Genomic DNA, 27,849 nt, shown 5'->3' with positions numbered 1-27,849 from the left:
AATTACTATTAGAAACGTCATCACTGCAACACTAGGATCCTGGACATAATCTGCTCCACACTCCACCACAGTAGATGGCGGTAATCCACCTTCCATGCAGGTTGAAATGGTTGTGAGCTGTCAAAGAAGAAGGATTATGCTAATGCTTTCGATACACACGGAACTGTATAGTTCATTGGATGCACGGTACATAACATTGAAGCTCATGTCTGTTGTGCGGAAGGGCATTCCCTGCCCAACAGGGGATTCACTGGCGAAGTGAATTTTACTCTTCAAGCGACAGGTTAACGTAGTAATAATTCTGCATTGGCAATACTGTTCGCTCGCTTTCATAAATGCAAATGAGCAGTCAGTCTGAAAATTGGGAGGAAAAAGTTTTAATTAAGTATTAAGTTCTGCAGTTTGAGCCGAGCATTTGCTCCCCCAGTTATAGCACGCAGCTAGCTGGCTGGTAGCTTATTAGAATTGAACGTCTACAAAAATACTTTACAATTTTTGTGACGACGCTGGTGAATTAATAGAGAGCTCTATCTTTTCATACTAGCTCTAAGTAAACATACTAGGCCTACTGCTATTTGTGTGCAAGCAGTCATTTTATGTGATACAATGGAACTCATTTTACAATTGGATATCAACTAATCGTTTAGCAACTCTCCTTACAACATATTTTAAATATGTGTAATGTTTACCACTATAATGTCGGTTTGATCCATTTTAACTTTTCTTTGTAGTTAACGGGGGAGTCTGCGCAGTGGTCGCAGGTACAAGTGTCAGTGTTTCTGTGTGGACAAAAATATAAGCAGCACAAAGATGGCGGCTTCCTTGCTCCGCATAGGTCGAGTCGGGTCTCTCAAGGTAATACTAAAAAAAATAATTGTTTTGTGTGACAGCTGCTATGTCATATTTACAATGCGTGCGTTTGTGTTGTCAGTGTTTCAAATTTAATTTGATGTAACTGGTATTTAGAAGGCATAAGACAAATTAACCCCGGAGTTAAACTACATACCCAGAGAGATTCTCTCTGATGTATCCTTGTCTAGCGTTTGCTAACTTTATCAGCGTTTAGCTGGCTCTTGTTGTCCACCTGATATTCCTTCGTAATATAGTGATTTTCATAAGCAGTACTGTAGTAACTGATTAACGTTTTTGTTGACGATGTGTCATGATTGTAAGCTACATTCTAGATAGTAACTTAGATGTAATTTCATTGCTACCTTCCTAGATGGCTAACTAGAAACTGACAGCACACTGAAAGTTGCCAAGGTCTGGCGAATATTGCTTTCTGTGTGAAGTGTTCTCGTTGGTTGTGTGACCTTCAGGTGTAGTTACCGATTATTTATTATTTATTTTTTCAGTGTCTGCAGCTGGAGAGCTGGGGCGTTTTGAGGAGAGCCCCAGCCGCTGCCCTCTGTACCAAGGCTGATGAGCCCAAGAAGCCGGTAAAAAAGGCCAAGGCTGCAAGTAAGTGTAAGCAGGTGTTTTTTTTTCTTTTTCTTTATTTCTAGTTTAGTAAGAGGGTCCAACCCGTGTTTTTAAAACCAACAGAAATTAGTGTTTGAAAAACTGAAGCTTGCTTTAAAAAAATGTATTTCTGCATACTTGTATATGTTATTATTTATCTTGTCCATTGCAGGGCATGAATGCAGCAAAATGGCTGTTGGATTCTAATCATTACAAATAACTGATCTCTCCTTTTACTGGTTTTGAATATGTGAACGATGCCACATGGGTGGAAAGTCCACCCTGTTAAGACTTGCTTTAGCTGAAGCTGAACCATTTTCTAAATACAGTAGAGATATCTTGTGTGTTTTAATTTTATGAACAATCCAAGCACATTATCACAAGAGCTCATTACTGCTGTGACCAGGACAACAGTTATGGGTTCTGGTGTTATGACAAACCCTGTGTAGTAAAATGATAATTTACCCAGACACTATTTAACTAAAGCAATGCAAGTGTTCAAGCAGGTATAATGGTGAAATTTGTATGAACAAATATCAGAATTTTAATGCTACCTACAGAACAAAGAGTAAACATGTTTTGGGTCTTAAAAATGTACAGATAAGAAAATATTTAATAAGAAAACCCATATCAATGTATCTAGTATGGCATTCCCCGGTTCTGAAAGCTAGTGGAAGCATCTGAAACATTCTAGAAGCCTCTTGCATCTGCTCAAACTTAAATTTAGAAGACTTGAGGAAAGAAGTAATCCATTGCCGCCTTCTGCATTTTAAACAAAATCGGAGTACCCTGCAAATATTGCGTTAATTGACCTACACAGGTTATGAATATTGAAGTATTCACATGAATCTGAGCCTGCCAAATTTGAACCAGCAGCTTTCACTGCTCTGGAAGAGCCCATCCATGCCCAAACACTTGTGGACCACACCCCCTCTGTTGCAGACATGGTAATGGTATCCCCAAAAGAAACCAAAATTGCTGCTGAAGTTGTTGGAGTTGGAGCTGAAGAAGCTGCTGAAGACACTCCCACAGCTGAAGCAGTTACTGCAGAAGCTCCCGCAGCTGAAGCAGTCATATCCAAAACAGTTATTGCAGAAGCCCTAACAGATGAACCAGTTACAAATCAAGAGTACCCTGCAGATTTTATGGTAATTGACCTACACAGGTTATGAATATAAACTTATTCGCTGAGCCTGCCAAATTTCTGTCTGCATCATTCACTATCAAGAGATCACCCAGAGGCTGCTGGAAGCATCATTGCAGAACCAGGAAGAAGATCCAAGGCACTGCAAACTTAGTCAGGAGCCGAATCAAACCCAACATATGTAGACTGCTACGTTCTTAAAGGAAGTATGACCTGATTAGGTGAGAAGACCTGAAAAACTTTTCTGAAACCACAACAGGCAGCTCTGCACATTTGCCTTACTCAATGGCACTGAGGTCCATGTTTGTGTGATCAAACAAAAATAGACTCATATTCTTTGGCAGTATATTTGATGCTGAACTTGAAGGTCACGTTGAGAAGAACATTTTCCGTTCTGTGAAATATTGAGGCAGATCTGTTTTTGCTTTATGGACATTTATTCTAGTGGGTTTTTTTAAAAACTAGGGAAGAGGATTGATCCAAACTTGTAAAAGGAGGGACATTACATCCTCCAGCTTAGAAGCTTCAACCGAGTCAAATGATGGGCTTTGTAGTATTGTATTGGTCCTCCGTATACAGTCACAGGTTTTGAGGGAGGGAAAAGAAGCATTGTTCTGAAGTTGCCATATCCACACTTAAGTTTGAAGAACATAATTTCACCTGAACTTATGAGAGCAGGTCCTATGAAATAAGCATAAGCAAGAACCAAGAAACCCGGAGAGGCAGCAGAATTCTTGCTAGGTTGGATGCAAAAAAAGTCACTTTGGAGAAAATTCTGGAACCTAGTTGAAGGTTACAGAAGTATCATCACTGGAAGAAGGATGTGAAATATAGTGATTTCCAAGTTGTAATTACATTTGTGTATCACACTGGAACAATATGCAAAAAAGTAAAAAAAAAAAAAAGAAATACTATTGCTCTGTGCAGTGTTGGTAGTATTAGCATAGTATTATTTTAATTTATTTATGTGCATTACTGCTGACACCTGCATTTGATGTGCCAATTCATATTTTTTTGTACTGCGTATCCAAGGTGAAAATAACATGCATTAATAAATAATATATTATACATTCATTCACTGAATCTTTAATACAAATATAATAATATTGTGTACATTTTCACAAGCCTATGGGATTTTGAAAAAATAATACATTTATAAGTCTGGTTTACTGGTATCCTGAAGCAAACTAAATTTACCCTCTCGTTGAACTGGTTATTCAGAACTTTTCAGTCAAATGTAAATGTGTGAAATACACTGCACATTTTCTCCCCTTGTAGACCTGGTGGAGCCTATTATTCCTGTTAATTTCATGATTAAAGCACAGTATTGAAAGTAGAGTAGCTCAAGGTTCCTGCAGAGAGACCTCTTTCAGTTCTTTGGATGGGTTGGGGTGGGGAAGCAGGGAGCCATTTTGAGTTGGAGCCACTGGGTGAGTTGCTTTGCCTGCTGCCATGGATGGTTACCATGGGGATGACCTCATGACAAATTATCACTCCCCCGTCAATGCTGATTAATACAAAATATATTTCACCCTGTTGTTGTCCTGTTTGCCATTTTCCTCAGCTATAGAGGCCCCAGATGAGCGGGGCACCCTGCTGGCCTACAAGACCACAGTGGCCTTTCCCACTAAGCTTTGCACCCCAGGCCTCTCTCCCGAGCAGGCTGTAGTTGATGTTGACCCAGGTGCAAGCCCCCTTGCTGCAGCAGCGGCGGCAGCAGCAGCACCACCACTGCTTGAACAATCAGCTTCCACTGCTCTGGAAGAGCCCAGCCATACTCAAGCACAAGTGGACCACGCCCCCTCTGAAGCAGTCGTATCTGAAACAGTTATTGCAGAAGCTCCCGCAGCTGAAGCAGTTAAAGCTGATGACCCCACAGTTGCTACAGAAGCCCCTGCAGCTGAAGCAGTTACAGCAGCCCCTTCATCAGAAGCAGTCATAGATGAAATGGTTGCAGCTGAAGTAGTTGCTGAAGCAGCCCCTGCAGCGGAAGCAGTCCTAGCCGAAAGTGTTGCAGCTGAAGCCCCTGCAGCTGAAGCAGTTGCTGAAGCAGCCCCTGCAGCGGAAGAAGTATTTGCTGAAAGGGTTGCAGCTGAAGCAGTTGCTGAAGAAGCTCCTGTAGCTGAAGCAGTTGCTGAAGCAGCCCCTGCAGCGGAAGCAGTCATTGCCGAAAGTGTTGCAGCTGAAGCAGTTGCTGAAGAAGCTTCTGCAGCTGAAGCAGTTGCTGAAGCAGCCCCTGCAGCGGAAGCAGTCATTGCCGAAAGTGTTGCAGCTGAAGCAGTTGCTGAAGAAGCCCCTGCAGCGGAAGCAGTCATTGCCGAAACTGTTGCAGCTGAAGCCCCTGCAGCTGATGCAGTCGTTGAAGAAGCAGTAATTGCAGAAGCCCCCACAGCTGAAGCAGTTGTTGAAGAAGCAGTAATTGCAGAAGCCCATTCAGCTGAAGCCGTTGCACCAGAAGCTGTTGTCACAGAAGCAGTTGCAGCTGATGGAGTCGCAGCTGAAATGGTTGCTGCAGAAGCCTCTGCAGCTGAAGCAGTCGTAGCTGAAGTAGTGGCTTCAGAAGTTCCTGCAGCTGAAGCAGTCGTTGAAAAAGCTGTCACAGCTGATGCCCCTCCAGCTGAACCAGTCATAGTGGAAGAGGTTTTGGGAGAAGCCCCTGAGGCTGAAGCAATTGTCACAGCTTCTGCTAGCAGTTCTGGACCTCCTGCAGATGGAGCATCTTCTTCCTCCTCCAGTGACTCGGACTCGGATTCAGACTCTGACTCAGATTCCGAGGATGAGAAGGCAGGACCGAAGCTGATGGCTGACGCCCATATGGAGACAGCGACTAAGTCAGAGAAGGAACCTCTGATCCTGGCAGCAGTGGAGCTGGAGGACCAGGCCAGCAGGCCACGGGACGAGGGTGAAGTGGTTTCAGATCCGGCTTCTACAGCCACCCCAGAAGCTGGCCCAGCAGATGCCGTGGAGGTGCTGCCTGAAGCTGCACCAGAAGTCTCCGTTTCTGAAGTCCCCCATGTCGACACTCCTGAAGTCGTACTAGCAGGCAGCCCAGAAGCCATTGACGTTCCTTCAGAAGCCAGTGTGCCAGACGTTCCTGCTGATGCTGCTGAGTTGGATGCCCCCTCTGTAGTGAGTTCTGAGGACCTAGTTGACCCTGCGCCTGTGCTATCGACCGCCCCTGAAGCGGATACGCCTGCTGATGCAGTCTCTGAAGAGCTGGTTGACCCTGCCCTTGTTCATGCGGTTGTTGAAGCTGTGCCTGAAGCAGTCCTAGAAGATGCTGCTGTCAAGCCAGTAGTCGTTGCCGCCGAGCCGGAAGCCATTGCCGCCGAGCCGGAAGCCGTTGCCGCCGAGCCGGAAGCCGTTGCCGCCGAGCTGGAAGCTGTTGCCACCGAGCCAGAATTTAGTGTGGATGAAGCTATGCCAGAAGCTCCCACCGAAGTTGTTTCTGCAGCAGAACTTACCTCACCAGAAGCTGTCGCCGACATTGCTGTTGCCGAAGCCACCCCTGTAGAAACAGAACCCACCATAGAAGTTGCGGAAGCTGCTGCTGCGGAAGCCGTAGCGGCTTCAGATGCCGTGAGCTCCGAGGAGCTGGTTGATGCTGCTCCTTTACTAGCTGAAGCTGCAGGAGAAGAGCTTCCTACAGAGATTCCTGCTGAAGCTGTGGAGTCGCCTGAGGGTACACACCACATCTCTTTACCCCTTCTCTCCCCACTGCCCACAGAAACTCACCTTTTACTTTCGTATCTTCCATTCCTTGCACACATCCACCTTCAGAATAGTTTAACGTAATTGTACCTAATCGTTTAAGGCGTAAGGGCCAAAAATACAACCTAACAAAGCAGTCCTTGCTTTGCTCATAGCTTCATTTTCATTTTATCGCTTTTGAAAAGCTCCATGCTGGTTGATTTAGACCAATATATATAGACCTTTCCCTAAGAAACTTTATATTATATATGACAAGAGTCCCTTGAGCACCTGATTGGGACCTCCATTTGTTTTTTACTGCATGATGCTTGCAGGTTTTGTATCAGTATGTACTACCGGCATGATCCATTAATCTGCTGTACAATGCCTGCTTTGCACTGACTTGCTACTTCATAAGTAATATTCATTAGAACTTGACTTTAGGGCCCATTTGCGTCATTTTCTTTTTCCCCATTACACCTGCATGCCTTTTGAGATTTGACCTCTTCCTCGCTTACCCGTTACCACCCCTGCACACAAACACACGCGCACACACTCAGACGTGGGCAGCTATAAACACTGGTCTGTGGGCTGGTTCACCTTGAAATGTTCTCAACCCTTGAACATACTCATCTTCTGACCTGTTCTCTTTTCTGAAGACATTTCTCCTTGTGCTTTGAGGGTGTTGTCTGAAGTGCATTCTTTATCTCCTTCACTATCATCTGTTTACAACTGCTCACTGAGATACTTCTGTTACTGCTACATTTATCTGGTGATTTGTGATTTTATTTATTTATTTACTTTGATTATCAATATGTGTGACTTCTAAAGCTAATGTTAATGTTAAATCTGTTTCAGTGAATGTTGCAGATGCTTTGTATAGGCTGAAGGTATTTCTGTGGATTCAAAGTAGACGTAAAAGTTAATTCAGTCAGTTCCGATTATGCAATAAAAATGTTAAGGTTACACTGTTAAAGCTTTTGATAACTTTACATGTAAATATTTTATGTATTGGTAGGGGTTTACTGTATGTGTTATGGTTAATGTTAATGTTACAGTGATGCTTGGAGCTCCAGTGGATGAATCTACTCACCCATCTGCTACCTCAGTTTTATGAGAAGCTGTTGGGGAATGACTCATGAGCTCTGTAGATATGGTCTTTGGTTTTACGAAAATTTTCACTGTTCTCTCCATCTCTTAACCTTATTTCCTCTCTGACTCACATGTATGTATGTATGTTGGGAGAATGATGCATGATGTGACTGATGTTTAGTATTTTTATGGATGTATTATGATGCTGAATATGCACCTTTTCCACCCCCCACCACTAGAGAGTGGTTTGGTTTTAGTCTTTCTGTCTGGTTGCTTTGTGGAATGCAAAGGCCTGTGGATGAACAAAAAAGGGCATTTGTTTTTCTAACAGTTCTACAAATAAGTATGGTTGTCTGTCCTTCCAAGAAAAAAAGAAGTTAAACAAAATTTGACATTCATCATTCTTTAGAGGACCTTGGCTCGTGTGACAGTGCAGCTATCTGGTGGAACAGTGGGCTGAAGTATTGCTTGCCCCCTCAGATACTAATTCACCAGACTAACTGCTCTATCCAGAGTGACTTGCCGAGCTTGCAGATTTCTTCTTCTTTTTTTTGTTTTGTTGCCTATTTCTTACTGGCGGGTAATATATTGTAGCAGTTCAGGTTATGAACAACTTTAAAATGTGTTAACAGTTTTGGTCTTTAAATACCCTGTGCAATCGTTGACATCATCATTAATAAGTTATACATACAGAGCCAATGAAACCAAATACTATGATATGAAGCTTGTTTTATTCAGTTGAGATTTTGAATTGAGTTTTGAGGGTTATTTTATTCTAAAAAAAAAAAAAAAAAGCAACAAAACACTTATTCCACTGCAGCCCGCTACAGCAGAATTAGATTTTGGATTTTTGGAGATGTTTCTTGTTTTAAGAACATGGTGATTTAGTTTTTCACCAGTCATTTGTGCGTCTGCTTAGTTGGCTGTCAATCAGAAGTGAACATCCATCCATTGCCCAGTGCTAGTGTAGAAATTACATGCTGTATATACAAATTACAGTTTATTTTTGGATACTGACATAATGCTCTTCAGCACTTCAAATTCAACAAAAAAAGTGATTGCAGTGTTTTTAAATGAAGGCACAGAGGTTACCTATTTAATTATCTTGTTCAACATCTGTTCCCATTACCCAAATCTGTGCCCTACTTGAGTTGTGTTGACATACTGTGCTATACAAAACAATATTTGTTAGATTGATTGTTGGTTGTCAATTCTCTATCATAAAGGCCTGTTTCTCATCCACACGACACTGCAAACTTTGTTTCTGAAACAGTATAGCAATTCACTACAGTATGATAGGCTGTGCTGTATGATGTCCTCTAATCTGGTCATATATTTCATTTAGCATCTTGCCCCTTTTATTGGGCCTGTTCTCACACCCCCCAGCTGTGACACTGGGAAAAGGAAGAAGCTCTTCCTTTATAGGAAACGCCCCATTATACACCCCTTTGGGTGTGAAAATTGACATTGTCTTCCTGAATTTAACTACTGTGCAGACTGAATGGCTGCAGCCAGTCTCAGTCATGTTAAAAACTTTTTCAGATGCCTTGGAAAAAAAACTAAATTAAGACTATAAACTCATTTTGGTCCACACACACTTCTTTTCGTTTTATTTAACTTTTTAAAAATCTGTGCATGATGTCAGTCTTTGTAACCTTCTAAATGTACCAGTCATGCAGTTCTAGAAAATATTCCTGAGAGAGTGCCAGGGGCAGGTTGGTAACCTCTTTCTTTCTTCCTCCTGCCAGAAGCTGCCACAGCTGCTGCCCCTCCAGAACCAGAACCAGAACCAGAGCCTGAGCCCTTTGACAACAGCACTTATAAGAACCTACAGCACCACCACTATCACATGTACACCTTTGTGGACATGGACGTGGAGATGGCCAAATATAGGCTACCCCAGCCCTCCTCTGGACGCCCCTCCCCTCGGCATTGAGTTCCCCAGCCTGGAGCCAAAACCTAGACACCCCCACCCTCGTCTGTGTGTCCTTTAATGAATGTCCCTGTTTATCCATGCATTTCCGAACGTAATTCTGATAATAAAATACAAGAGTACTTCATTGAAGCTAAGACTGGTGTGTGTGTCTTGGTTTCATTACTAATGACAATCTCAGAATTTATTGATGGCACAGCAGAAACTCTAGGCGGTGTCACTTCTGTTACTCTTTTAGAATGTGTTTATACATGTACACATATTTCAGTGCTCAGTCCGTTTTTGTCTTATTTAGTCTTTGGACTGCATTAGGCTCTTGTATCTTTACATTTTGGGGCAATCTTACCATCATAATTTGAGATATACAATATGCTCACAAAATCTTACAGGACCTCTGTCATTTTACTTGCCATTGGATGTAGCCTGCAGAAATTAATTTGACAATGCACTGCCCCACTTCAAAGCTTACGTAACTTTAAAATAGTTTGACCAATAAGAACTGTCAGTGTGAGCAAATCAGAAAGATTTATGGCAGGTGGTTCCATGAATTTGTAATACTATTGTCACAAGAAATTCATCAGTAATATTACATAAACTGATCTTGTTGGTATTAATAATTTCTTATTCAGCATTAGCCATTTACAATCAGATATTTTATTTACCAGTGTAATATGCGTTAAGTATATTAGGGTTATATGCAAACTTGCTACAAGTCTGGTTAATTTGTCTTTAATATGCAGCCTATTAATCTCTCAGTTGTGATATTCTGTTTAAAGTGTCACATAAATTGAGAACTTGTGTTAGACCAATATTATAGTTTCATTTTAGGAAAATTCAGTGTGAATTTTAGGGCAGATGAAGTCAGAGGGAGTTCGCTGTTCTAAAGAAATACAATGCAGCAGTCTCCGGGGGCGAGAACAAAGCATTTTTACGTCATTATCTCCGCCCTTTTCATGAATATTTACACAATCGCAACCCTGCGTGTCGATACGCGATGACGCAACATGACATCTGCGGGTCCCGATTGCTGCAGCCGCTTGTCAGTGTGACGAAGATTGGCACTCAGGTAAGCTGTCACTCAAAATCTTCTTTTTCCGTTCCCTATCAATCAAACAATATGAGCTGCACTAAAAATGCCCTCGGCCAAACGAGGGAGCGGCGTAGGGTAACTTGGGGGGTGGAAACTGCGGGATCTGTAGGCCGACTGAAGATTGGAAACCTTGTACTGAGGGGAGGGAAAATATGTCGGCGCTTTTGCTAAAGGAAATTTCTGGAAAATCAAGGACGAGAAATAGAAGCAAGGCCCTGATTCTTTTTTTATCTTCTCCGGCTGAGGCGCGAGGGGAGGGATAGGCAGCTGTCCTTAGCTTGATTGATAGACTCGAGTGGGCTGGTTTTTTATTACTATTAAAGGGACAGTGTGATTTTTCAAAATAAAAAAATATATACATTTAGCGGACCAGCTAACTGGAAACCATGGTTTTACAGCTTTGTATTTTAAAGTTGACTGGCAGGCTAGTGTTGTTTTCACTAGCAAGATGTAGACTTCTAGCCTGTCATCGTGTAGCTTAGCCAACTTTGTGCTTATTGTATATTTGGTGGTAACGTTAGTGCGCGACGGAAGAGAAACATGGCGGATATTTGCAGTTTGCTACTTTGCATTTTATTTTGGTCCCAGCGCAACGAATTAAGTGGCCAGCTAACCATTTGCTTATGACCGTTAACTTAGATGAGATCCAAGCAATCTGCTGATCGAAAAATAATGTTGGGTGTCGTGTTTGCGTAGTAACATTTAGAAAACTAGCGTGCTTAAATAAAAACAATGCGTTGACTGAAATTTCCAATTCTGAACGGGTGTCCAGATGCAGTTCGCGGTATTTGCTTCGCTCCATAGGTATCAATGTTAGGTAAATTAGTTGACTAGCGTTGGCGAACTAGCGATTCTGAAGGTTTCATGGGCGTGTTTCCACAACAAGGCATGAAGAAATGGGTCAGAAACAACTAGTGTATTTACAAAAATATAGTTAGGTAGTGAACGGTGCACATTTGTTCTATGTGTTGCTGCTAACAACCTCCTTCGACCACCCAAATTTTTGTAAAGCTGCCCACTTCGCAGCAGTTTTAAGTTGGCTAACGTTAGAAGCTAGTTGGCTAAAATAGGAGGCTAATTTTAGGTACATGATATGGGTTCGGATATTAGTTATAGTTTAGTATATGTAGCCAACTAGACTGAATGAATCATTCTGATAAAATCGGTGAGTCTGCGTTAACTGGGACTGGCTTCAACGTAACGTTAAGTTACCCTAGCCGCCCAAAATGCCTAACTACCCATGGTTTTACCTTGCTAATGTAATTGTGATGTTACGGATCCATTTCGATTTGATCACAGAACTAGCTGGAGTTGGCTTGTTACGTTACACACTACACTTGAATGGCCGATTTCCTTTCAAAAGTGTAAAAAGTATATTTACTACGCCTAGGCTCTAACTTGCAGAGCCGGATGCTTTCACGTGTGCTTGCCGTTCTGCCTCCTCCACTGTGATTAGGGAGGACAATCGAAAAATTTATTTCCGGAAATTAACATAAGTATTGTGATTAAAATACCAGTTTAGCCTTAAATTAACGTATTGTGAACAGCGATCGTACATATATGGAATATTAATGTGATATATTGGCTGTTTTGTGGCCTTTTAGCTCGCACTTTCCCAAAATTCCATCAATGATAAGATCGGGACTCCGACGGCACCGAAAACCGATAGATGGGGTTATGGGGTTCTGAACCAGTGACATCATAATAACTCTTACTAGTTGATTTTACGCGGTCATTTATGGCAGTTGGTTCTCTCAGAATTCTGACTGAGAGCCAGGTCAGTATTTTCACTGGACACTTGATACATCCCGACTTATAACTCCAAAGTCCCAAGTCATTTGTGAATGGTTTAAATGGATTTTGAAAGTAGACAATTCATACTACAAGCATGCTAAGGGATTTGAGTGTGCTGTGAAGTTTAGGTAGCAAACAACAAGGCTGAATCCTTCTGACGTAATTTACATAGCGACTATATGCTCAGATTGCCTAGTTTCACTCACTACGGCCAAGCGGAATCGATAAGCTTTCATAAAATATATAACTTTTAAAGATTTAATTCAGTCTTCTACTGGGACTTTTGCTGTTTATCGAGGGTGTGACAGAAAATTTCGGTGCCGCTGACTATAATCGAATGTTTTTCACATTTACCGTTCGATTGACCAAGTACCATTCAAAGTACATTTTTATGGGTTAGTACTGTCAGATTGTGCTAGGTACTTCACATTAACCTTGTACAGCGATCAATAAAGGCTAACAGCACAGTACCACTTAATTCTAGTAACTTCTATCACCACTGTAATGAACTAAAAAAAGGTAACAAACGACCTTTTCTGTGAGAAATGTATTGTCAAGCTCACGCGCATACACTGCTGGCGACATTCTAAAGCTTCGTTTTGCCCTCCCTACTGTGATATCGTAATAAATATATGACTCTTTCATTGTGAAGTTGTGTATTTGAGAGCCTGTCATTATATTAAATAAATCAATCGCTGATAAACATATGTTATTACTGGATGGAGTGGTTTTAACTTTTCATTACTTCTAATATTGTCCTTGAATGCACTCTACAAAGGGAATGCAAATTTAGGAATCTGAAAGTGTCCTAGTAAAATGAAAACTTCCCCTTTTGCAGCTCACGTATACATGACATTTCTGTAGACTTTCTGATCAAGTTTCTACGTTCTTAGTAATATTGTGATCGTTGTAATTACTGCATATTTGTATGTTAATAAATGGATGAAGGAATGTAGATCCATTATATAGTGGCATCACAATTTGCATGTTTCGAGATGCTTGTGCATTACATAGTCATTGTAGCCTGCAGTAGGTTTTGGATAAGAATGGCAAGCGAGAAAGAGAGGGGGAGGCTGGGGGGGTCCTGAACAGCAGGCTGGTCATTCTAGCCAGGTCTTCAGATGGCAAATTTTTCAAGAGACTGATTTAGAACATTAGTGCAGTGATGCACACTCTAGCTATGAGTTTCCTAAGTTCTTACACAGTTACGTGGCCACAACCTCCTTCCCCCTCCCACTCGTAGTCCATCCTGTGTTACATTCAAAACGGCAATAAATAATCCTGTACTTGTAAACACTTCAGTGGAGAGCAGTATTTATTCAGACTTGCACATTTGTCTGTGTTCGTCCACCTGCATGTAAACATGAATGTGTGTGAATGTGTGCATGTGTCTGTGTGTAAATGTCTCTTTACAGGATTGGCGCTGTCTCCCAACTCTATAATGCTTCAGCACCCTCAGAATTTGCAGTAACCATGATGGAAGCTCAGTCGGTGACCATTGAGGAGTACCAGGAGGGAGAGCAGGTTGGTTGTGTCTATTTTTCAAGGGGAACATTTTCACACTGCAGCCAGTAGAGGGCGATAGGCAGTTTGCCTTCATGGCCTATCCATAGTTTTCAGTTTTCAGTGACTGCTATGAAGGGATGGCGGGCAAAACAACATTCTAGCATGGATGACAACACTGGAAACTAATGAGCTGCCACATGCTTGAGTTGGTCTTGGTTCCAACGAAAAACGGACCATATCAGTAATTACTATAATTACAAAGATCAGTAACTTTCAAAAATTTCCAGTGGGGTATTAGAAAATATACCTCACATTAAAACGCTGGTGTGTGTGTGCGTGTGCGTGTGTGCGTGTGTAACATTAGCAGTAGCACCAGGCTTTTTTTCGGGACATGCTCCTCCAAAGACAAATTAAACAGTGTCTGCATCCTTTTGTTCTCACGTATGGGCCATCAGCTCTCCATCCGTCTAGCGCACAAAGCGATAACGACCAATGCCCAGCCCCCAACAAACCACAGGTAGCTTCAAATGCTATGGATCAACAATAAAGTTGACTGGCAGACAGCTTCTTGAAATGCTACTCGTATTTATTGTACACTTTTAGCAGTTTGAGAGATTTTAACACGCAATCTATCTTCAGAAAAAATGTTTCCAAAGTTGTGCTGCCGCCCTCTGCAGCAGTCTATACACAGGCAAATGCCTTACCAAAACAAACCTAGATGGGTGGCTGTTTTGGTTAAATAGATGGCTCCCTTTTCAAAGTAAATCTTACATGGAATCGTTGGAATAAGACAGTGAGATGATTGGGTTTGGAGATATGAACCCGGATTAGGGTAAGGGTGTAATGAAACTTAGTTCTCGTAATGAATAAAAATGTTCTATAATGAAGAAAATAAATGGTGTGGTTGGATTTTGGAATTTGGTCATTTTGAAATGCAAAACCAATTAGGGTAAGAGCATGAAGTGTTCTCGCAGGAAAAGCAAAGGGGATAAAATGTGTCCTTCTTTGGGCAAACGGCACCAAAGGCTGAGTGCATTAAAATAGGCAGTTAAAAAACAGGTGCACCTTGTGTAAACCAGTAAGCCACAATAAGAGTAATTATGTTGAGCATGTAAACTCAGTGTTACTGGTTGCACTGTCCTGAATGTTCACTTTACATGCATGATTATACAAAACTTGATGCCAAACTTTCAGAGTTTGCTTGCAGTGTCCTGAGTGAATAGGCATCATGGTTTTGTTGGGAATAGCTGTTGATCAACAGCTAGGCTATGTTCTGTTCTGGCTTGTAACAGAAAATGCAGTTATTTACAAATATGCTCAGTTCAATTCAGTTTTGTTTGTATTGCACTGCCACAGAGATGCATTACAGTGGCCATACAAAAGAAAATCGGTCAAAAAACAGGCCTGAACCCCCGAAAAGCGAGCAATTGTGGTAAAAACAAACAAACAAAAATCCCCAGTGTAAAAAAAAAAAGAAACGCTCAAACTGTGGAAACAAGAAAGTCCCCAATGGGAACATATCTCACTAAAAACCCAGCTATAGAGGTGAAGCCCATCCTCTGCTGGCCAGCATGATGTAATAGGTAAGCTAGAATAAAAGGTAACAGAAATGTAATTTGCGGGATTTAACAGAGCAAACAATGAAGTAAGTTAGGCAGGTTACTGTCAGAGGTAGTTAAACTAGCAGGTAAAACAGGCAGTCCAACAGATGGATGTGTAATAATATGCAGTTCAGAGGCATGTGTGATGCATCAAGCCCTCCAGGTTGCATCTTGGCATGGCCTTGAACCAGGAGAGGGACGAGGCTGGTGTGGTCTGCAAACTCAGTGTGGGGTAAAGGGCAGAAGCCTCCAGTGAGGAAATGGAGAAGAGGATTTGGCACAATACACTTAAGGGATTAATTGCTGCGTATGTAGAGGCCTGAGTAATATGAAAAGGCCCCAGTGTGCTGTGTCATGTCAGCATATCTAATAGATGTGAAGAAAGGGGGTATACACAACCATGAGAGTGATCCTGAACAGAGAGACTGATCCTGGGGCGGCATAGCTCAGGAGGTAAGAGCGGTTGTCTGGCAGTCGGAGGGTTGTCGGTTCAATCCCCCGCCCTGGGCGTGTCGAAGTGTCCCTGAGCAAGACACCTAACCCCTAATTGCTCCCAACGAGCTGATTGGTACCTTGCATGGCAGCCTTTCACCATTGGTGTGTGAGTGTGCGCGTGAATGAGAGGCATCAGTTGTAAAGCGCTTTGGATAAAAGCGCTATGTAAGTCCATTTGCCATTTGAACAGACAGTTCAACAAAGCACAGAGCAGCAGCACCGTTAGCTAAGCTCACATAATAGCTCTTTGGTGCTGATTTACCCTTCCTAGGCATCTTTAACGAAAGGATTGACTAAAGAGGTAAGCTTTGCGGTCAGACAGAGCGTCTGAAGCGTGAAGATGCAAAGGGAGAGCTTGGTTCTGTACCATTTTTTTATTTGTAGTCAAACAATTCACATGTGGTTAAAGTGCACATTCTCAGCTTTTATTAAAGGGTATTTTTTTGCATTTACCATGTAGAAATGACAGCACTTGTTATACATTTCCCCCCATTTCTGATTCACAGTTTCTGATTAGTCAGGTGTTTGCTTAGTGCAGGCGTAATAGAGCATTCAATATCTAGTCTTGATTCAAGACTTTTGATTGCCTTTGGAGTCTCTTATTGATGTTTGTCAATGAGAGTTGTGCCAATGAAAGTCAAGGAAGTCATTATGAGGCAGAAAAACAATAATGTAAAAAAAAACAGTCGGATACACAGGCCAAAACTTAGGATTACCAACGCCAACTGTTTGGGACATCATTAAGAAGAGAGCAATGGTGAGCTCAGTAAACACAAAGGACCTGGTAGGCTAAGGAAGACTTCTACAGTGGATGGTTGAAGCATTCTCACCTTAATGAGGAAACACACCCAAACTCAAACAGATCAGGAACTCTCTTCAGGAGGTAGGCGTGGATGTGTCTGTGACTACTGTCCACAGTTCTGGAAAAAGGTCTTGTGGGCAGATGAGACCAAGATTCACTTGTATCAGAGTGATGGCAAGTGCAAAATGTGAAGGCCAAAAGGAACTGCTCATAAACCAAAGCACCCACTCACATTTGAAACATGGAAGTGGGGGTGTTATGGTTTTAGAATGCATAGCTGCCACAGGTACTGCCTCACTTGTCTTCATTTACGATGTTACTGCTGATAGCAACAGAATGAATTCTGAAGTCTACAGAAGTGTCTTATCAAGTTCAAGAAAATACCTCCAAACTTCATCCTACAGCAAGACAGTGATTCCAGACATACTGGTAAAGCAGCAAAGTAGCTTTTCAAAGCCAAAAACTGGAAAATTATTGAGCAGCCAATTCATTCACTCTATCGGAATCCAATTAAACATGTCTTTCTTATGCTGAAGAGAAAACTTGAGGCAACCAGCCCCCAAAACAAGCAGGAGCTGAAGATGGCTGTGGTACAGACCTGTCACAGCATCACCAGAGAAGATACTTGGCATCTGGTGATATGGGTCACAGACTTCAAGCAGTCATTGCATGCAAAGGATATGTGACAGGGTACTAAACATGACTAATTTAATTTACATATGTGTGTATATACGTTCTGATTATTAGAAACTTAAGTTTCGATATCACAATCATTGTCTCAATTTGCTAACGCATCTAGTATGCGGTCATTATGCGGCTCCTGGAGGAGAGAGAACGAATCACAATTAGGTACGAATGTGCAATAGCGGTGCTTTTGACATCTATGGGGAGTCTTTGAGGTGTGGAAAAAACCAGAAAAACCAGTCTATCTAGTTTTCTAAGTGTAATTTTCAAATTATAACAACATCAGCATTATGTTGTATTGCTGTTCAAAAAGTTATGGCTGGATGGAAACCTAGTATAAACACTGAAATAATTAAATTCACAATGCTGATCTATGTGACAGTTGGCCACTCTAGTGTTAACCTTCTGCCATCAAGGATGAGCAGATAGGGCCATGACTAACCAGATATTTTCCAGTTCTCACAAAAAAGTATTTTTAACGCTTCTGCTCTCAATCAATGCCATTGTTGCACAATCACATGTGCTTCGGTCACATGGTCCAAACAACCATCACTGAGAGAAGGAGAGAGAATGAAAGGAATAGAGGTCTTCACAATAGAGAGAGAAGGAGGGAGTCATTGATTAGACAAGAAAAGTTGCTAATTTGCATGAAAGAGCTTGTATTAAAAATTCTGTTTTAAGAAGTTCCGCATTTGGGAAACTTGGTTGACCTTCAGTAACCAATGCCATATTGTTGCTTAAAAACCAAATGACAAAGAAAGCATTGCGGGTTTGTTTTACAATCCTGGCTGTCTGTTGGCACCATTCTCACCCAGGGTGCGAAACCTTGTGTGAAAGGATGTAAATGGTGTAATTTACATGAAAGCCTCAATTCTGCTTTCTGACAAAGGAAAGTGGTGTGAAATTTTTAATCTGCTCCCACTCCTTAAGGAAAAGGAGTGTCTCTTCCTGTCACTTCCTGTGATGTCCTGTGAGAAGTTCTTCTAGCACTATGAAACAATCATAAACTGGTACATCCATGACATACTACCAATACTATAATCTGTCCAGGAAGAACGTAAATCCTCACCAAGGCATGCATCAGACACCTAGCCAAGCTAGGCCATCGGGAGCAGGGAGCAAGTCATGTGTTGACTGTGGTGGGGGTAGGTTCTGGAAGGCGTCTCCGACTGCATGAAGTAGTTGTTGTTTCTCTTTTATTCATTTAAAAAAATATTTCTTAAAGCCTGTGAAATTTTCCTCTTGGAATGGAAGGCATGTGAAGAGGGTATTGTTAACCCTCTGACCCTTGCCCGCCCCCCAGGGGCGGGTATTATATCTGCTCGCCATCGGAGTCGAGTGGGTCGAACCCGAGGTCCTCGTCCGTTCACTCATTCCTGGCCGGCCGCGGATGAAAGAGGCGCAGTGTTTGCTCTCCCAAGCCTAGAGGCAGGTAGCAGACTCAGTCACACTGGCAGTCAGGAGGAGGTGGGTGCTGGGGGGCGTCACTCAGCGTAAAACGCCTTCGCCCTCCTCCTCACTCACCCCACATCCTTCCTTCCATCCCTTCCTCCCTCCCTCCCGCAGATGCAAGTCGTGGAGCAGCAGACGGACAGCAATCCAGACCTGAGGTTTCCGGAAGGGACTGCAGCGGGCGCCAGCAGCCCTCCTCCTCCTGATTCGCGGACACCTATGGATGCCGACAAGGAGGTGATCTACAGGTACACTCCTCCCTCCCTGTCCTTCCTGTGTGGGCTGTTTCTCTCTCTCCCTCCTGCTCAGCTGGAATTCTTTTTTTTGGCTTGAATACACTGGTCTTTTTATGTGTTTTCTCTCTACATTTAACACTTCTGTTCAAATTATTTTGGGTGCTGCAGTAACCCACTCCTTGCTGATCAAAGCCTCCAGTCTGTGCTTCTCCAGACTGCCTAGCTGTTAACCAGTGTTCTACCTGACCCATCATTGCCTCATCTCACTAACAATGGTTGAAGAGTTTTTAGTGATCGCTTGAGTATCAGTGTGGTAAATGCCATGTGGGGGCACCCTTGTCCCTCTTTATCAACATTTTGTTGAGTTTGAGTTAATTGAAATTAAATATCGGAAAATATACTGCAGCAAATTGGCAAACATTCAAATAATCGCCACATTAACACGCACATTTATATATACTGTGTGGTTTGAATGTATTTGGACAGAGACACAGTTTTAGTTGTTTTTGCTCTGTACTCCAGCACACTGGATTTTAAATGAAACAATGAATATGAGGTTGAAGTGCTGATTGCAAGCTCTAATTTGAGGGTATTTACATCCACATTAGGTGATCTGTGTAGGAATTACAGCCTTTTTTATGTATAGCCCCCCCCCCCCCCATTTTAGAGGACTGTAAGTCATTGGACAAATTAACATTATCTGAAATATAGTCATCATATTTAGTATTTGGTAGCACGTCCTTTGCATTTGATGACTGCCTGAAGTCTGTGACCCATGAACATCACCAGATGCTGGGTATCGTCTCTGGTGGTGCTCTGCTAGGCTTGTTCTGCAGCCATCTTCAGCTCCTGTTTGTTTCGAGGATGTTTGCTTTCAGTCTTGCCGTCAGCAAGTCAAACGCATGTTCATTTGGATTTAGGTCAGGGGACTGACTTAGCCAGTCAGGAAAATGAAATTTTTTGGGCCCTGAATAACTGTGTGTGGGTGCGTGTGTGTGTGTGTGTGTGGGTGCGGGTGCTTGTGCATGCGCGCGTGTGTGTGTGTGTGTGCGTATGCATGTGCCCGTTTTGTTCTCAGGCACCCCCTGTTCCCTCTCCTGGCGCTGCTCTTTGAGAAGTGTGAACAGTCCACACAGGGCTCGGACTGTGTCACCTCTGCCAGCTTCGACGTGGACATCGAGAACTTTGTCCGCAGCCAGGAGAAAGAGGGCAAGGCCTTCTTCAGCGATGACCCCGAACTGGACAACCTGGTGAGGAGCCGGCTGCTTCAGTGCGCTAGCGCTGCCGCTAATGCTGATATAACTACTACACGCTGCTTTTATTTTATTTAAAGATGGGCTAGCCTTGCGTGCCAGGCTAATACCTCTGGTGGAAGCCTGGCAAATGCAGTACACCTCACAGAAATAAACCCGCCCACTTTTCAGGACGTTAACAAGACTATAACTAGTCTCATCAACTGAGTGAAGGCAGGTCTAAGATGAAGGCGGCAGTTCAGGATGTTCCTGGTATGCCTGTCATCGCCTCAGTAAATGCTGCTCCTATAGATCTCATGTTAACGAGTCTTGAGATCTCGCAATCTGCCTGTCTGGCTTCCAAGACTAAACAATGGCTAAACATAATGCAGTAATGTGATATTGTCCTGTTGAGTTAGGTTTTTATGATTGATATCCTAAGCATTTCTTAAGGTATGTCATCACATGACTCTTTAAACAAGCTGCATGACTTTGCAGTAGCTGTGCACGTTAAGTTAAGTACCTGAATGTGCAGCTGACTGCATAGCATCTGCGCTTCTGTGTGTTTCTGCGTTCTTCCTCAGATGGTGAAGGCCATCCAGGTGCTGCGCATCCACCTGCTGGAGCTGGAGAAGGTGAGCGACCTGTGCAAGGACTTCTGCAGCCGCTACATCGCCTGCCTCAAGACCAAGATGAACAGCGAGACCCTGCTCAGCGGAGAGCCTGGCAGCCCCTACTCACCTGTGCAGACACAGGTACTCAGCCCGCAACCGTCTGTACAAACACTCAACCCACAACCACCTGTACAAACACACGTACAGTCCAAACCTTTCTCACCTGTGCAGACACAGGTACTCCGCCCGCAACCGTCTGTACAAACACTCAACCCACAACCACCTGTACAAACACAAGTACACTCCAAACCTTTCTCACCTGTGCAGACACAGGTACTCCGCCCGCAACCGTCTGTACAAACACTCAACCCACATTCACAAACACAGATACACACTCGACTCCTTCCCCCCGTACAGTCACAACTACTCAACCCACATTCACCTGTACAAACACAGATACACACTCAATCCTTTCTCACCTGTACAGACACAGGTACTCTGCCCACAACTGCCTGTACAGACACTCAACCCACATTCACCTGTACAAGCACAAATATACTCTCAGTCCTTACGCAACCCACATTTACCTGTGCAACACTCAATCCCTTCTCACCTGTAGTCACAGCTGTTCAGGCTTTTTTTACCTGTACAGACCAGGATGCTCAGTATCTACATAACCATGCAGCTGCTGGTATTCACTGTGTGTGTGTGTGTGTGTGTGTGTGTGTGTTTGTGTTTGTGTGCGTGTGTGTGTGTTCTCCAGACTTCTTCCTCTTTCACAGGGACGTTCAGCCCCCAGGGGATTGTGGTGCCAGCCTCAGCTCTGCAGCAAGGGAACGTCACCTTGACGACCGTTAACCCAACCCAGGTGGTGGCAGGTATGTCGTCTGTGAGCCTGTGCAGGTGGCGCCCCCTCCTGCTGTTTGTGCAGAACGCTGGCTGATCATTACCACAGCCGAAAATGCTTCAGAGTTTCCTTACTCATGAATGAGCAGCGAGGTCTGTTGCTGCTCTGTTAGTCTGTTTCACTAAGTGTGTTGGTGAAACTGCCTTGTTTATTCTCCTGATGGGCTGTCTTTGACTGTTCAGGCATCGTGTTCATTCAGATACGTTTAATTCAGTGTGTATGAATGTGTTCATTTGTGTGCGCGCGTGTGTGTGTGTGTGTGTGTGTGTGTGCGCGCGTGTGTGTGTGCGTGTGTGTGTGCGTGTGTGTGTGTGCGTGTGTGTGCGTGTGTGCGTGCGTGTGTGCATGTGCGTGTGTGTGTGTGTGTCTGTGTTTGTGTGTGTGTCTGTGTTTGTGTTTTCCAGGTGGCACTGTGTACCAGCCTGTCACGGTTGTCACTCCACAGGGACAGGTAGTGACGCAGGCACTCTCTCCCGGGACGATACGCATCCAGAACACACAAGTGGGTCTCTCACACATGCACACAGACACCACTTTACATTACATTTACTGTACATGGCCGGCATTCGTATCCAGAGCGACCTACGGAAGTGGAGAAGGTGTTAGTCAGGAATATCACCATGAAGGCGCAGGCTCATTTGGAATCAATGGGCCTCATTTACAAAACTTTTATTAAATTATTCTTAAAAATGTTCCTACAAAAAGCAATGTGAGATTTGTGACACATGTGCAGACCTTTGTTTTTGTGCACATCCCAGACGTATGACATTATGAATGCTGGCTGTTCGTAAATTTTATGTGCATGTGCGATCCTGTTCATGTGATGTGCACAAGGAAACAGCCATGAACAAATACAGATAAGAAGAAAATGATGAATGTCGAAATGTTCTTGGAAAAGTTCTTAGACGCAGTTTACGATCAAATGTGATCGTACACGTTTCGTGAATGTTTCCCAATAAGTGTAGAGCTAGCCAAACAAACCAACAATTAGTATTGTAAGCAAAAGTACTGTAAATAACACTACACAGCTAACTTGTCTTTGCTCAGCTATTCCTAAAACGTCACTATTCCAAAAGGAAATTCAAAAATGAAAGAGGGTAGTTGAAGTGGGTAAAGGCTGCCATGGTGTAGTCTGAAGAGGTGGGTCTTCAGTCTGTGTCGTAAGATGGGGAGGATTTCTGCCATCCTGACTGCAAGTTTATTCCACCACCGGGGGCCAGAACAGACAGGAGAACGTGCAGTCACTGGGGGGGCGGGGGGGGGGGAGTCGCAGAATAGCTACCTAGCTAAATCCAAAGTTTTGAATCCGATGCAAGCTGTTGTCGGTTACTCTCTCTCTCTCTCTCTCTCTCTGATGCACATTCTCCCTTCTCTCTCCCTCTCTTTCTCTGTGTCTGTCACTGTGTTCTGTATCTCTCTCTCTGATTGGCCTCTTATGTTCCTCGTGGACCTGTTCTGTTCCTGTGCAGCTCCAGCTGCAGCTGAGCCAGGACCTGAGCTTCTTTAACCATGACGACAGCTCGTCCAAGAACAAGCGCGGAGTCCTGCCCAAACAGGCCACCAACGTCATGCGCTCCTGGCTGTTCCAGCACATCGGGGTGAGGGAGCGGGGCAGGGGCAGGGAAGGGGGCAGGGCCAGGCAGAGGGGCAAGGAGAGGGAGTGGAGCAGATTTTAGGAGAAAGGGGGGTAGGAGGGGCAAGGGAAAATTGAGAGGAGCAAATGAGGGTGGGGCATGGCATGTTTGGGAGGGGCATGCGGCAGAGGAGTGGAAATCAAAAACAAGATACTCCAAACAGGATTGCGCTCCTGTGCTGCAGCCTGACCTTGTGCGTGGAGGAGGGACAGGTAACAGGCTTATGGGGACTAACGGCTGCGCTGTCAGCTCACTGAGCATGCTCTGTTTCCCACAGCACCCCTATCCTACAGAGGATGAGAAGAAACAGCTCGCTACCCAGACTAACCTCACCCTGCTACAAGTCAACAACTGGTGAGTCTCGCGCAAGCATGTGCACGTGATCACACACATGTCACTTATACACACGCACTGATGCAGAAACACACACATATATACGCACACATGAAGACACACATATACTCACACACACTCATGCAGGCACAGGAACACACACGCACGCACGCACGCGCACGCACATACTCACACACTCGCACACGCATGCACACATGCACGCATGCACACATACTCACACAGACACACTCACACATACACACACACACACACACACACATGCACGCACGCACGCACACATTCTCACACATACACACACACACACATGCATACATACACCCCTACACACACACACGCACGCTGAGTGCTGTGAGGTGAGGTTGAGAGCTGCCTCCCTCCCCCCCATGCAGGTTCATTAACGCCCGGAGGCGGATCCTGCAGCCCATGCTGGATGCCAGCTCTGCAGAGACGCCCAAAACCAAGAAGAAGACCCCACAGAACCGCCCTCTTCAGCGCTTCTGGCCCGACTCCATCGCCTCGGGCGTGCCCCAGCAACAGGTCACCATGGCCGACGGTACGATGCTGGGAAAGGGTGGGGGGGGCGGCGAGCGAGTGGAAGTCAAATCTTCTTGGGTGACGGCGACAGGTCACACGTGGCCACGTAGCCTCCGGGGATTGGTGAAGATGTGTTGCCATGGGTACTGGCAGGTTATGGGTTCATGTCCCACCTGGGGCCATCTCCCCTCACATGAGTAGGGGACGGGCTTAGATCCTATGCATCACTCTGGGTGAAACCCAGGTTATTGAAAAATGTATTTCATTGTATTATATATATGTTCAGAAAGCTTTTTTTCTCAAGGTGAAGTGCAGTTTAGTGCAGTTGAATGTGAAGTGTAAATGCTATTTTAACCTACTCTGTGCAGGGTGAGTGGTAGTTTAACATACTGTATGTGCAGAATGTGGGTAATGGTCATTTAATGGCACTGTATGTGGCGTGTCGATAGTAGTTTAATTCACTGTGTTTGGAGGGCAAATGGCATTTTCACACTGTGTTTGCAGTCTGTTTTGACAGTGAGAGGTAGTTTAACGCAGGCCACTCCTCGCAGGCACCATGGTGACGGTGAGCATGGACGGACTGCAGACGCTGTCGTCAGACGGCGCGACGCTGGCGGTGCAGCAGGTGATGATAGGAGGGCACAGCGAGGACGAGTCGGGGGACAGCGGGGAGGAGGATGACGGGGACCTGTCCGCCTCTAACATGGCCGAGCTGGGCCTGGACACCAGTGACTCACTGCAGTAGGACTGGAACCTGAGACGCACGGTCGGCACATACAGTACGCACTGAAGCACATGCGTGTGCACAGTCTCACGCACACACACACGTACTCAATCGCTGGCTCACTCACCCACACAATCCATACACTGCAGACACACACAAAAAGCACACACTTGCACGCGCATGCGCGCACACACACGTGCACATGCATACACCCGCACACACACACAAACAATGCAGAGAGCACAACCGTAGGACAGCTGGAAGCGCCCCGTTGTGGTTGGCACGTGCACAAAGAGGGCGCTGTGCTGTGCGTCAGGAGTTTCATTTCAAAACCCCGTTTTACAAGCGTAGCTGTAGGAGAGTGCACTTTTTTTGTATCATACGGTAAAGCTTCGAAAGTGTTAAGCGCACCCTTGAGCAAGTTTTTAAGGTCGGTGAGTTAAGTAAACGTCGATCACATTTTTCACCCTTTTGTTTGGGGGTGCAAACTCTTACTTATGCAGTCTGTCCTTCTGCTGGCATGCCTGTGTTTGAATAGCAGTGCTCACACACAGAGGAGGGCTCAAATGTGCCCATGAGATTAACAGGAAGATACCTTATTTTTTATAATGAAAACCTGAGAAATGACGGGTCTTTGTTTTGTGGTGTTTTTTCTTTTTCTTTTTTTTGTAAGGAATATTTATGTATAGATTCATAATTAAGATAGCTGCCCTGTTTTCTCAGGGCCACGTGAATTTTTTTGGTTTTTTATACGAACACACAAAAAAAAATTAATCGCAATGGATCGAAATGTTAAAAATGTCCATGAGTAAAATTGGTTTTAATGTGAGCAAAAAAAAATTGCCTTACTTTTTTGTTGTTGTTGTAAACGTAGCCTAAAAGCACAGGAAAGCTGATTTCAGCACGGAAAAGGGCAACCTTGAAAGGAAGTGAAACTGCGGTCCGTTTGGTGCGTTTTGTACGCTTAGTGGTAATGGACTGGATGTGCCGGGTGACCTTTGTGGACCAGGTCACTGATCCCAGGTCACTGATTCTGGGCATGTTGGGTTGGTCTCCATAGTGACGCCTAAGCGCCCCGGTTTTTTTGCTGCAGTGATTGCGGTGGTGAACTTGGCAAGGAACTGATCACATGGTTTTATTTTACCAGCAGCCAGTTGAATTTGTGCTCGCGCCCTTAAGGAGCTCAGAGTTCAGGGACGCTGCGTCGCGTGAACATCTGCTACAGGATGTGACATCACCCCGGGAGAAGCAATGGAGAGCGTGATTAGTTCCCATTAACTGGGGAACCTTGGTCTTTAGCTCAGCTGACTCGCGCGTCTTGTTGTGCGGAGTGGCCGGCTTAGGGCTGCGGTTTTGAAAACCCCGAAGGAGACCTACCCCCATTATCCTGTCACTCTCCCTGAGAATGGCTCCCAACACACTGTGTACTTTGTAACGTTTGTCAGGCGGGATGAAATGTACCCAAAAGCCGTTCGGAGCAAACTGTTCACTGTGTGAGCGGTTGCACCACAGGCACAAAAAGATAAACTGCCTCGTGTGGCAGAAATGGAGGGGTTTTATTGCACGCGATATCTTTTATGTACACATAACAGTAAATAACTAGTAAAAACAATGATAGATAGAACAAACCGAGGAGAAGGAGGAATGGGTGGAGAGCAGCCACCCTCTTCAAGGCCCTGTTAGGGTTTTATCAGCTGTTAAGGACACCCGCACCTTTGTGATATTAAAAAAACAGCCACACTTGCAAAGCTGACGGATGTTTATGCAGTTACAGCCTCAGTGTGTGTTCACAATCTTACCTCAACACACACATATACACACACAGACACACAGGTGCTCTGTGAGTGTGCATGATCTGTGAGGTGTTTTTTTTTTTTTTTTTTTTTGAGGAGGGGAGAACGAAAACCACTCATAAAATGATTTGTACAAATAATTCACTGCATGAATTTGGGTCATTTTTCTTGTCTTGTGAGTTTTATTTTTGTGCCATTTGAAAAATGATAACGACACATAAAAGTGAAGATGAATGAAATGGTGATCCTGAGGCTGGGTGCACTGCACCGGTGCTCCTGCTCCTTGTCTCTCTCGAGCTGCTCATTCCTCCTCCCCCTCCGCTCACTTGCTAACTGTTTCTGCCTTAGAGCTTTATATTTTGGAATAAACTCTTGCCTAACCTCAGTCTCTGAATGGTTCTTTTTGTACTTGTCCTTAGAAGGGGCACATTAACCTAGTCACCATGGTGACTTGTTCTAGACTTTGAGTGAAGAATTGCCTTTAGGAATTACTGTACTTTTTTGTTCTCATGAATTTGGAATTGGCAATTTCGCAAGAATGTTTTTCCTTATCAATTCTAAATATTCAGAATAAGCAACATCTGCAGAAACGTTCATTTCTGATTCAGCCCTTACCACACCGCTTCAGTAACTAGTCACGTGTGGGGGATACAAAATGGCTGACAGGCACTGTGTGAACTGCATTAATAATCTAATGTGCCACATGTATCACATGTGGTCACGCACACAGGACATGGATCGATACTGTGATCCTGCTTCTTTAATGATTTATCTTAAAGTCAGAAGCTGTAAAAAAAAAATTTTTAGCATTTAAATTAAAACTATGAAGGAGATTTCATCCTATTGGCCAACAGTCTGTCTATATATTCACTATAAAATGTCATGCTGTGCTTCCAACTGTTTTAGATCTTGACCTCTGCTGTCTGTCTGTTTCACATACACAAAATGAGACCTCAGGAAAAAAATAAGACCTTTATGTTCATCTGGGTGGACTCAAGCCCGAATATTTGGTTTGGGGGGACCTCCAGATTATAAGTTAAACCTGAACTCCTTGGCGCTTCCGTGAGCCCTGTCCTG

The 27,849-nt window shown here is 44.0% G+C and overlaps 2 protein-coding genes across 5 annotated transcripts; both read left to right on the top strand.

Annotated features, from left to right (window-relative positions):
* Positions 1-36: 36 nt before the first annotated feature.
* Positions 37-9,457, top strand: ndufv3 (NADH:ubiquinone oxidoreductase subunit V3). 3 transcript variants are annotated; one of them, XM_064327778.1, is made up of 5 exons: positions 37-186; positions 732-855; positions 1,356-1,467; positions 4,170-6,287; positions 9,136-9,457. In XM_064327778.1, the coding sequence occupies exons 2-5, from the start codon at positions 811-813 to the stop codon at positions 9,321-9,323; spliced, it is 2,463 nt and encodes an 820-aa protein (XP_064183848.1). In that variant the 5' UTR covers positions 37-186; positions 732-810; the 3' UTR covers positions 9,324-9,457. The 3 variants fall into 3 exon arrangements, with proteins under 3 accessions (XP_064183848.1, XP_064183849.1, XP_064183847.1); XM_064327779.1 differs by having other exon boundaries at positions 128-283; positions 1,356-1,461; XM_064327777.1 differs by having other exon boundaries at positions 128-283.
* An 839-nt stretch (positions 9,458-10,296) lies between these two features.
* Positions 10,297-27,157, top strand: pknox1.1 (pbx/knotted 1 homeobox 1.1). 2 transcript variants are annotated; one of them, XM_064327776.1, is made up of 11 exons: positions 10,297-10,386; positions 13,620-13,728; positions 18,859-18,992; positions 20,059-20,230; positions 20,797-20,967; positions 21,590-21,704; positions 22,138-22,235; positions 23,203-23,331; positions 23,645-23,721; positions 24,111-24,274; positions 24,807-27,157. In XM_064327776.1, exons 2-11 carry the CDS (start codon positions 13,678-13,680, stop codon positions 24,998-25,000), a joined length of 1,305 nt encoding a protein of 434 aa, XP_064183846.1. In that variant the 5' UTR covers positions 10,297-10,386; positions 13,620-13,677; the 3' UTR covers positions 25,001-27,157. The 2 variants fall into 2 exon arrangements, with proteins under 2 accessions (XP_064183846.1, XP_064183845.1); XM_064327775.1 differs by lacking the exon at positions 10,297-10,386 and having other exon boundaries at positions 12,471-13,728.
* Positions 27,158-27,849: the final 692 nt, after the last annotated feature.

This window comes from Anguilla rostrata, chromosome 3 (genome assembly GCF_018555375.3).
Source record: "Anguilla rostrata isolate EN2019 chromosome 3, ASM1855537v3, whole genome shotgun sequence".
Lineage (NCBI taxonomy): Eukaryota > Metazoa > Chordata > Actinopteri > Anguilliformes > Anguillidae > Anguilla > Anguilla rostrata.
The sequence above is the reverse complement of the archived record's forward strand: the minus strand, read 5'-3'. Positions and strand labels throughout refer to the sequence as shown.

Excerpts from the sequence above, each read along its gene's own strand:
- ndufv3 (XM_064327778.1), top strand. The coding sequence starts at position 811 with ATGGCGGCTTCCTTGCTCCGCATAGGTCGAGTCGGGTCTCTCAAG. Across the intron at positions 856-1,355 it reads GTCGAGTCGGGTCTCTCAAG|TGTCTGCAGCTGGAGAGCTG; the intron begins GTAATACTAAAA and ends TTATTTTTTCAG. Across the intron at positions 6,288-9,135 it reads AGCTGTGGAGTCGCCTGAGG|AAGCTGCCACAGCTGCTGCC; the intron begins GTACACACCACA and ends TCCTCCTGCCAG.
- pknox1.1 (XM_064327775.1), top strand. The coding sequence starts at position 13,606 with ATGTCTCTTTACAGGATTGGCGCTGTCTCCCAACTCTATAATGCTTCA. Across the intron at positions 23,722-24,110 it reads CTGCTACAAGTCAACAACTG|GTTCATTAACGCCCGGAGGC; the intron begins GTGAGTCTCGCG and ends CCCCCCATGCAG. Across the intron at positions 24,275-24,806 it reads ACAGGTCACCATGGCCGACG|GCACCATGGTGACGGTGAGC; the intron begins GTACGATGCTGG and ends CACTCCTCGCAG.